This window comes from Nicotiana tomentosiformis, chromosome 1, assembly GCF_000390325.3.
Source record: "Nicotiana tomentosiformis chromosome 1, ASM39032v3, whole genome shotgun sequence".
NCBI lineage: Eukaryota > Viridiplantae > Streptophyta > Magnoliopsida > Solanales > Solanaceae > Nicotiana > Nicotiana tomentosiformis.
The window spans coordinates 104801031-104811575 of NC_090812.1; the positions used below are offsets into that span (position 1 = coordinate 104801031).

The following is a 10545-nucleotide window of genomic DNA, read 5'->3' on the forward strand; positions in this document are numbered from 1 at the left end:
TGAAGCAGATGACAATACAAATCTCTTCAATATAAGAAATGGACGACTTAGAACCATGACCTGTAATCCACTATAACCGGGCTGTGCTCTGATATTTCCTTGTATAGTTAGTTTATGGAGTGTCAAACTAATACACATTGCACTGCGGTATTGTATATTGTTTGAAGAAAATGTTATCTCCTGGAACAGTAGAATGCAAAATGTGTTTGCTCGATCAAGTATTGAAGCAGAGAATAGAGTTATAGTCGTGACTACCTATGAATTATTGTGGTAGAAGCACTTTCTAGAGGAGTTAGGAGTACACTAACGTCATTCTATGGAAGTCTTTTGTTATAATTAGTTACCCCTGAATATAGCACACAATTTAGTTTTTTTATAAGAATTAAACACATTGAATTCAACTCACTTTGTCGAGAGAAGTTACTAACCCAAGATGTTTCATAACATCATCTGGTAGTTCCAATGATCAATCGGCTGATATTATTATGAAATCCCCCAGTAAAGTAAATTACAGTTGTAACAAGTTGTCTACGCACATTGGATATATAATAATAATAATAATATACATACCGATATGTATGTATGTATACAACATTCTAGCTTGAGGAGGAGCATTCAGGGTAAGATAGCAAACAAAATAGACTCAACTTTATATATTGGTTCTTTTGTGCTCACTTGTAAATACTACGTATGTATCTCATTTATGAGGTGAGTAAAGTTTGGCCAATGGCCTAGCACAGAATTCTCTCCCAATCCTAACGTCTTGACACGGTGAATTTTGAGATAAGTTGTAATTTAGAAGTTCTAATGCTGGTTAACACATTGTTGAGCCACTTTGCTGACTACATCTAATATGCAATGGTGAAGTTGTTAGCAACTATATTAACAGAAATATAACCAAGATTTACGCACTTACTCAATTTACTGAATTCGCACCTAGCAAGAGCTTATTCTCGTGCCGGCCTTGGCAATGACGCATTCAGTCGAAGCATTGCAGCTTTTCAGAGTCCTGAAAGGGAGGGCTGGTTTCAGGTGAAAAGAAAGAAAAAAAAAATCAGTATCAGAGTGTTAACTTTGTGATACTGATATTTTCTAGAAGTATACCGAACCTTATCTTCTCTGTGATTTCTTCAATTCCCAGGGAACTGCTGATGCTATAAGAAGATGTTTGCTGGTATATACTAGAGGAGTATCCAGTGATGAGTTTTTAGTCCCTCGTGGTTACCATCTTTGTTTATCGGATTTCCAGAAACTCTTAAAAGCCCGCCAAAACAACAGAGCCGACATAACTGTTGCAGTTTGAAGCAGAAAATTGTTCAAGCATACAGAAATTGGAACTTTCCTAGTGAATTCTATAAATTAAGTTATTGAGTTCAAAGACAAACCACACAACAGCGTATTTCTTTTTCTTTTTCATTCATATCTTCCTATTCCTTGATAGCATCTTTAGTCTCCTTTTGTCTCATCACATCATTTCACACTACTAAGAAAAGTATGAACAAGATTGAGTGTGTAATATCAGGTGCAAAAGTCAGAAAAATTCAATGAAATTGGTCATGAAAATTTCCCCAGCATAGATATCTATGTTGCTAATAGAAATGCCATGATAAAACTTCTGATATAAAACATCCATGGCTGATGACTTCAGAAGAGAAGTGATACCAGGTGCACTTTCCTTAGGATTGAATGTAAGGTCTTCTATTAGATGGCTTTGAGTTTTGGTCAAAATCTTTGAATGAAAATATTTCCTTCCCTTGTTTAAAAGATATGGTTTTTTTTCTTTGTACTCTTTTGATCAGCGACTTTTTCTCTCTCCTCTGCGACTTTCTCTCTCCCCGAAATTTCACCCAGCCCTAACGGCTAGTTCACTTCCGGCGACCAGCACAGACACTGGCGACCACTCCCCCCAAGGTAAGTCCCCTCTCTCTCATCCCCATCTCTCTTCCCCCATCTCTCTCACATCCCCATCTCTCTTCCCTCATCTCTTTCACATCCCCCACCTCTCTTCCCCATCTTGTTTTTCTCCCCCCCCCTGTCGGCGCGACGCCGGTGACGGTCGTCTGGTCTCCCTCTCTCTTCCTAGTTCTCGGAAAGATCCCTTTTCCCCCTCCCTATCTCACTGCCCTCTCGTCTGCCCCTATCCCTCTCCCCTTACCTTTCTTTCCTTCTTTTCTTCCTCTTCATTGTACTTATGTGTTAGACCAAATATCCCCCCACTTGTTTCCCCTCCTTTTCTCTTGTTTTCCTCTTCTTTGCGTTTGTTAGGGCTCCACCGGTGGTAGCGGAGGCAGCACCCTTTGTTTTTTTTTTGTTTTGGTCTTGGGTTTGTTGTGTCTTTCAGGTATTACGTGGTGGATATTGGAGACGAACGAAGAACGGATGCGCAAATATAGGAGGGTTGCTAGGGCGAGTAGCAGTAAGGGGCGATGGAAAATTGGACGTGAACAAGCCAGGTGCCGCAACAGCGTCGTGTGCACCAAGACAACCTCTAGGTTCTATTCTCGAGAGTTGGTACCACTCGCTTTCCTAATCTTCTTTCCTTGTGTTAGTTAAATCGCCTTCTTTTTAGTTTGCATTAGTGTTAAGCATGCTATTAGCTGCAACTTGTTTTCTCCTAGTCTAGTTCGTTTGCCTAGTGCGAGTGAGTGATTCTCCTTAGTCTGTTATAGGTATAGTGGCTGTAGTTCGGGATGGTATAGTAAGGTCATATCCTCGGGGAGGCCAGGAGGCAGGGCGGGGTGGGGCAGGGGTTAGGGGATGGGATGGGAGGCAGGGGAGGTAAGGGGAACAAGGGTGCCTATAGGTTGAAAATTGGGTCCCGGAACATAGGTACATTGATGGGTAAGTCTATAGAGCTGGCAAAGATCCTGAAGAAGAGGAAGGTCAATATAGCGTGTGTCCAAGAGACTCGGTGGGTAGGATCGAGGGTGAGGAATGCAGACGAGTACAAGTTATGGTACTCTGGAGTCCTGAAGGGTAAGAATGGTGTAGGCATTCTGGTGGATAGGGAACTTAGAGAGTCCGTGGTAGAGGTTAGGCAGGTGAATGATAGGTTAATGTCTATTAAGTTGGTGGTTAGAGAGAGTACCCTAAATGTCGTGAGTGTGTATGCGCCGCAAGCGGGCTTGGATGAGGAGGTTAAGAGGCGCTTCTGGGAGGGGTTGGATGAGATTGTGCATAGTATTCCGCCTGTAGAGAGGTTATTTATAGAAGGGGATTTCAATGGTCATATTGGGTCGACTGCAGGCGACTATGGCGAGGTACATGGTGGCTTCGGTTTTGGGGATAGGAACGCAGGAGGTACTTCGTTGCTGGATTTCGCAAAGGCATTTGAGCTGGTGATTGCTAACTCTAAATTTCCAAAGAGGGAGGACCATTTGGTTACTTTTCAGAGTACGGTGGCGAAGACTCAGATTGACTATCTTCTCCTAAGGAGGTACAACAGAGGGTTGTGTCAGGATTGCAAGGTTATCCCGGGTAAGACCCTTTGCGACGCAACATAGGCTCTTGGTGATGGACGTCGGTATTATGATAAAGAAGAATAGGAAGACTGCACGAGTTCAACTGAGGATCAGGTGGGGAACCTTGACTAAGGATAAAGCTCAGGAGTTGGAAGGTAGGTTATCGGCTGTGAGAGTCTGGAGGAGCAGTGGGGACGCGAGCATTATGTGGTCGACGACGGCGGATTATATACGGGAGGCAGCGAGAGAGGTATTGGGAGTCTCGAAGGGTTACGCTGGTGGGCACAAAGGCGACTGGTGATGGAATGAAGTAGTTCAAGGTAAAGTGGAAGCGAAGAAGGCGTCGTACTTAAAGCTAGTTGGGAGTACATGCGAGGTAGAGAGGAGTGCGAACAGGGAAAGGTATAAGGTAGCTAGGAAGGAGGCGAAACTGGCGGTCATGGAGGCTAAGACTGCGGCTTTTAGTCGTCTGTACGAGGAACTAGGGGCCAAAGGCGGGGAGAAGAAATTATTCCGGCTAGCCAAAGGCGGGGAGAAGAAATTATTCCAGTTGGCCAAGGCGAGAGAGAGGAAGGCCCAGGATCTGGACCAAGTGAGGTACATCAAAAATGAGGATGGTAGTGTATTGATGGTAGAGGCCTAGATTAAGCGGAGATGACAGACTTACTTTCAAAAACTTTTGAATGAAGACGGGGATCAGGATATTGTGCTAGGTGAGTTGGGGCATTCCGAGAGCCTCCGCGATTTTGGGTATTGTAGGCGCATCAAGGTTGGGGAGGTCGTGGGTGGTATGTGTAAGATGAGCAGGGGCAGAGCTACCGGGCCTGATGAGATTCCGGTCAAATTTCGAAGGTGTGTGGGTAGAGCGGGCTTGGAGTGGTTGACTGGGTTATTTAATATTATTTTCAGGACGAAGAGGATGCCAGACGAGTGGAGGTGGAGTACGGTGGTTCCGTTGTACAAGAACAAAGGTGACATCCAGAGTTGCAACAACTATAGGGGTATCAAATTATTGAGTCATACCATGAAAGTTTGGGATAGGGTAGTAGAAGCGAGGGTGAGGAGGACGGTGTTTGTATCAGATAACCAGTTCGGGTTCATGCCGAGTCGTTCTACTACGGAAGCTATCCACCTTATTAGGAGGTTGGTGGAATAGTACAGGGATAGGAAGAAGGATTTGCACATGGTGTTTATTGATTTGGAGAAAGCATATGACAAGGTTCCTATGGAGGTTCTTTGGAGGTGCCTAGAGGTTAAAGGTGTGCTGGTTGCTTACATTAGGGCGATTAAGGACATGTATGATGGAGCTAAGACTCGGATTAGGACAATGGGAGGCGACTCTGAGCATTTTCCGGTTGTTATGGGGTTACACCAAGGATCTGCGCTCAGCCCTTTCTTGTTTGCTCTGGTGATGGACGCACTGACACACCATGTTCAAGGAGAAATGCCATGGTGTATGTTATTCGCTGATGACATTGTTCTGATTGACGAAACGCGGAGTGGCATTAACGAGAGGCTGGAGGTTTGGAGACAAGCCCTTGAGTCTAAGGGTTTCAAGTTGAGCAGGACGAAGACGGAGTATCTTGAGTGTAAGTTCAGTGTCGAGCCGAGGGAAGCGGGCATGGACGTCAGGCTTGGATCGCAGGCCATTCCCAAGAGAGGCAGTTTCAAATACCTTGGGTCGATTATCCAGGGGGGTGTGGAGATCGACAAGGATATCACACACCGTATTGGGGTGGGGTGGATGAAATGGAGGTTAGCATCTGGAGTCTTGTGTGACAAGAAAGTGCCTCTGCTACTCAAAGGTAAGTTTTATAGAGCGTTGGTTAGGCCGGCCATGATGTATGGGGCTGAGTGTTGGCCAGTTAAGAACTCACATATCCAGAAGATGAGAGTAGTAGAAATGAGGATGTTGAGGTGGATGTGCGGGCACGCTAGGATGGATAAGATTAGGAATGAAGATATTCGGGAGAAGGTGGGCGTGGCTCCCATTGACGACAAGATACGGGAAGCGAGGCTCAGATGGTTCGGGCACGTTCAGAGGAGGAGCTTGGATGCCCCGGTAAGGAGGTGCGAGCGGTTGGCATTGGTGGGTACGAGGAGAGGTAGAGCGTGGCCTAAGAAGTATTGGAGAGAGGTGATCAGGCGGTATATGGCGAAGCTTCAGATCTCCGAGGACATGGCACTCGATAGGAAGTTGTGCAGGTCAAGGTTGTAGGTTAGGAGGTAGTTGAGTTCATTTAGTCAACCAGTGTGAGGCTAGGCTGATAGGATTTAATCTTAGACTGCTAGTGGCCAGTGTTGTGTTTTCACTATTCTTCCGTTATTTACTGGTTATTATTTCTGCTTTCCATTTATTCACTGGTTATTGCAATGTCGTGATTATTTACAGGTTTTTATTGATGGTACTGATATATTGTCTCTTTTCGTCTGCTTGAGCCGAAGGTCTTTCGGAAACAGCCTCTCTACCCCATCGGGGTAGAGGTAAGATCTGCGTACACACTACCCTCCCCAAACCCCACTGTGGGACTATACTGGGTTGTCGTCGTCGTTGTTGTTGTTTAAAAGATATCAAATTGCTGTTTTTCATTTATTTATAAGGTATACTACTTTATTTTTAAAAAATAGTACCAAGAATGTACCAAAGAGTTTACAAGGGATCCAGACTTAAACAGCAGCTATACAGACTCCAGCAGGTCCATGAAACCAGAAATGCTAATGACAGAATCCTCTAAGCCGACAAAACATATTCTAAAATCATCTAAACTTTAACAAAGCATTCAACTCTTCTGTTCCTTCAAAGCATCTTTTGTTCCTTTTGAGCCACACAGTCCAGATAATGCATAATGGTATTAATTTCCATATCTTCTTCAGTCTGCTCTTCATACTTTGTCCTCGCCAACAAATAAGTACATCTATGAAGCTTTGCTGCATCACCTATTTAACACCAATAATATCCAGAAACATGGTCCATATCAACCATGTATGATTACAATGCAGCAGAAAAATGTTGTTTAATCTTACATAAGACCAGCTTTTCCTTGAGACAAACTAGGTATTTGTACACAAAATAGACGGGTATTGAAAGGGCATGAGAAGCATTGAAAAACTACCAGGCAAATATTGGAAGCACAACGAATACAAACAAGTTCTTTGCCAGAAATTCAAATACGAGGAAACCTCAAAGAATGAACACACTGAACACCTAGAATAGGTTGCTCAAAAGCTAACACAAAACTTCATTTTTCGTAGCAGCTTTCTATGACAGATTCTCCATTATACGTTTGCCTCGACACCTGCCTCCAATTCTGCTTAATGATGCTATTGCAAGCGACTCTGTCATCGCAAGCGCTTGCGTTCTTATGTATAAAGCTGATCATTCTCTTTCATAGCACAGGAGTTTAAGACACTTAATCAGAATCAAGACTATACAAGCAGTCAATGTCATAAACATAAGAGATGGTGCAATAATTAAGGATTCCATGACGCAACTAAGAACTGAGACCTACTAAGTAAGACACATGCATACATTTCGTTTGCATTCATTAGATGGTTACCTTTAGGACCTGAAAACCACAACACTACAGTTCATCTATAAGTGAAATTTGGTTGGAGAGATCCCTTCACACTTCAACCAGCTTCGATTGTTATCCATCCTGCCACTAGGAATCCTTCAGCTTCTAGAGTAAAGGTCACCTAACTTGAAAATGTGCAGAGTGGTATTGCCTAGGAAATCCACATTCCTATAGGAATTGGAGAAGACTCAGAAATAATGAGAGCAATATTTGAAAAGAAAGCAGGGATTGGCAAATATGTTAAGGTACTTCCAATTAGGAGATTCCTGTCATGCTCAAACCTTAATTACTTGCTGCATTGGAAATTGTCAGACAACTAAACAAGTTGTTTTGACCTTGATGACATTCATCTCCTTTCCATTTTATCCTTCCGAACAATGCATTTTCTAATTTGGAAAAGCAAAAGCAAAGATTAATCATGTACATGCTCAAGCTACAGTATCAGGCATCACAGAGAAAATCTTTCATTGAATACGGTAAAAATTTTGACATTTCCTTACCAGAATTACCAGCTATACAACTTCAAATATTCTCTGCCTTAAAGACTGAAACAACTCATACACGTACATAAATTCTCTCAGGAGGCGCATTTAAAGCAGTTTGTGTGGTGGCTATGTGTGCATGAAACTAACCATGCTATTCTAGAAGTCCTCTCTACTCCAGCATGTGCTTTTACAGCTCTGTGTGCTTGTAAACGAAGAAATTCTAGATTACATGTTTCAGGTTGGATCAGGGGGGAAAGGTGTTGCAGGTAGGTGGACAATGCCAGGTTTATGTCTGGCTCCTTCAGACATTGGGATTGCTCTACAAAGTTTACCAGAAAATGGAAGCTCCAGACTCTCATTTCATTATGAGTCAAGAAACAAAAGTTCAGTAAACTTCTCCTCCAGGAGATAGATCCCTCCTTGTACTTACATGCTACTTAGTTTGGTTCTCTAAAAGATTGTTACCATATTACAACTCACATCATACATCAGGACAGGGCATGGTCCATCTTTATTAACCTGGACAATGAAAGAGCTCCATAGCTTGTTTTGGGTGGATAGATGTAAATGGTGTCTGTTTAACTCAAGATAATTTGATGAAGAGAGGTTTTTCAATTCAGTAATAGATGTTACCTATGCCAAAGAAACATGAACCTTGCAAATTGACTAGCATCAGATTAAGTTAATTTAGGATAAACAATCAAGAAAAGGAGAAAGAAGTAAGATGGACTGGAAAAGAAACTGGCTAGAAATCAAATTGCTTTGGACATCAAGTTATATGTTGGAGCATAAACAGAAACCTAGAGTTTAATTTAAAAGAAATAGAAAATAAGCCAACATCAGGCTGCTTACACTATGCTACATGATCCACAATAAGTTTAGAGACCTAAAGTGGAGGCCAAGCATGTTGCATCAACATCAGGGGTGAACCAAATAGGAGCTGGTAGAATCCTCTGTATCTTGTCTACATCGACAGGGTAGTAACAGGATAAAAAGCTTCCTTCTTTACAATCATAAATCCCCAAATCATGACCTCCACAATTAGGCTCCTCCCTAAATATGTAAGCATAGGTTAGATCATCTGTAAAGTAAATAGAATTGGGCCTCAATTCCGGGAACATGGTGGTCGAGAGAGCAAAGCCGGGATTGGAACCAATGAAGAATGCACGATTGCCAAGGCTGCTTGGCAAGTATTGAAGCTCCACATGATCATGGTCTATAAAATCAAGCTTGAAAACATCAAAAGTTTGAGTCTTGTAGGGATATTCGCGCTCAGCGTTGTCCACAGGCAATATCAGAGTCCCATCTTGGGCAATGCCATGTGCTATGTAGCGTGTAACAATAAAAAGCTCCTGGCTTTGGTGGTCATATACCAAGTAATCAGTGTCCCAACAGTAGCATGACTTGCACTCTAGCTCAGTATCATCCGCAGCAGAACAGGGCCAATCATCACTGCAGCCTATATCTTCAATCTGAATGAGAAACCTCTTAGTTGGATCATTGTGGAGATCCCAAGCTTCAAGCTCCTTATCTTGGGTGAGAGCAAAAAATAGTTTCTTTCCACTGTGGAACACAATTTGAGTGTACTCATGTAAGGGACCGTCGAGTGCAGTCCACGAATTGGCTTCAGCTATGCCAGGCCTCCTGCAAAATGCGAGTAGCTGGTGGGGCCCGTAAATGACCAACGCTATGCAGTCCTCATCCATAGGATCAGGGGATGAAAGGATCATCTTTTCGACAATGTATGAAGACATACGTTGCGGGGTTAAGGGAATAGATTGGTGGTTAAGAAAGCATTCGACTCTGACACTGTTCCGAATAACGCCGTTAACACAGGGGAAACTTTCAATGGATGGAAGCTGGATAGTCTTACCAGAAAGTGGGTTAAACATGAAGAGAAGACAATCTTTAGGCTGTATACAAACAAGCCATCCCTTGGATAATGAACCCAAGCAAACGGAATCAATATCAGGCATCATCACTTGCTGCTCATGTTGTACTTGTATGACATTCCCTTCTGCCGATCTGTAGAATTTGAAGACGGTGCTGTCCTCTTTAAACTCCGGCAGTAGCATCAACCAAGGAGCCACACATCTGCTCACCACAGGACCACTACAACTATTATGGTCGGCATCAATCAGTTCACTAATTTGCCCTCTCATTATTTCCTTTGGAACAGAAGTTCTGACCACCAAGGAAGAGCTAGCCATGATTGAATTCTTTGAGCAAGACACAAGAACCTCCCAAACGTATTTATAGATCAAGAATCTAAGGTCTACTGGTTTGCTTTTAAATACAGTAATCCAAAGTTTGCTAGGTTTCGGCTTGCTTTTCTGTTCTGCTAGGTTTCGGCTTGTTTCTACTTTCTGGAGGATTAAGCTCAAGCACTTCTGTTCTGTCGGCTCTCACTTTTACGGAAAAATGTGTTTAAGGGCCGGGCCGGATTGACCATAAAAGAATTCCATTTTTGTTTTCGAAAATTTACTTTTTTTGGTTTCACTTCAAGTTGAATTTTAGAATTTTTCAGAAATTTAAAAATTTTCAAAAAATTATTTTTTAAAATCTTCACTTTAAATCACTTAGTATACGTTTGGACATAAAAATTATAATTTTTTAGAAAAAATAGTATTTGAAGATAAGTTAAAAAAATATTTAGAATTTGAAATTATGTTTGGATATACATTTAACTTGAAAAAATATTGCAATTTTGTGAGTGGGAAAATATTTTTTGAAAATTTGGAAAAAGGCTTTTTGAAAAACTCTTGCAAAATTTCATGGATAAACATATTTTTTTTTTTAAAAAAAAAAAAAGAAAAAAAAATATTATGAAAAAACGGGTACTTAAAATAATTTAAAAATATATTCAAATTATATTCGTGTCCAAACACTACTATATTTTTTAAATATCGTTTTCGCTTGAAAATTTTTTTGTTTAATTATTTTCCGAATTTTCACAATTCTTATATCCAAACGACGAAAGGCCGGTTAATCAAGGGTGTTCGGGGGCCAAATTAAAAATAAGAA

The 10545-nt window shown here is 41.8% G+C and overlaps 2 protein-coding genes across 4 annotated transcripts; one reads left to right on the top strand and one right to left on the bottom strand.

Annotated features, from left to right (window-relative positions):
- Nucleotides 1-2837: 2837 nt before the first annotated feature.
- On the top strand, nucleotides 2838-4436 carry LOC138891400 (uncharacterized). Its single transcript, XM_070198804.1, has 2 exons — nucleotides 2838-3467; nucleotides 4371-4436. Exons 1-2 carry the CDS (start codon nucleotides 2838-2840, stop codon nucleotides 4434-4436), a joined length of 696 nt encoding a protein of 231 aa, XP_070054905.1.
- Nucleotides 4437-6277: 1841 nt separating this feature from the next.
- On the bottom strand, nucleotides 6278-9928 carry LOC104119430 (uncharacterized). Of its 3 annotated transcripts, XR_011412430.1 has the most exons (4): nucleotides 8374-9928; nucleotides 7318-7422; nucleotides 7019-7204; nucleotides 6278-6398 (listed from the first exon to the last, which is right to left on the bottom strand). XR_011412430.1 is itself a non-coding variant. In XM_009630945.4 (2 exons), exon 1 carries the CDS (start codon nucleotides 9729-9731, stop codon nucleotides 8400-8402), a length of 1332 nt encoding a protein of 443 aa, XP_009629240.1. In that variant the 5' UTR covers nucleotides 9732-9928; the 3' UTR covers nucleotides 6278-6398; nucleotides 8374-8399. The 3 variants fall into 3 exon arrangements, 1 of the variants encoding a protein (XP_009629240.1); XR_011412431.1 differs by lacking the exon at nucleotides 7318-7422; XM_009630945.4 differs by lacking the exons at nucleotides 7019-7204; nucleotides 7318-7422.
- Nucleotides 9929-10545: the final 617 nt, after the last annotated feature.

Coding starts and splice junctions, on each gene's coding strand:
- LOC138891400 (XM_070198804.1), top strand. CDS start 2,838: ATGGGTAAGTCTATAGAGCTGGCAAAGATCCTGAAGAAGAGGAAGGTC. Junction 3,468..4,370: donor GGTTGTGTCAGGATTGCAAG/GTTATCCCGGGT, acceptor TATTATTTTCAG/GACGAAGAGGATGCCAGACG.
- LOC104119430 (XM_009630945.4), bottom strand. CDS start 9,731: ATGGCTAGCTCTTCCTTGGTGGTCAGAACTTCTGTTCCAAAGGAAATA.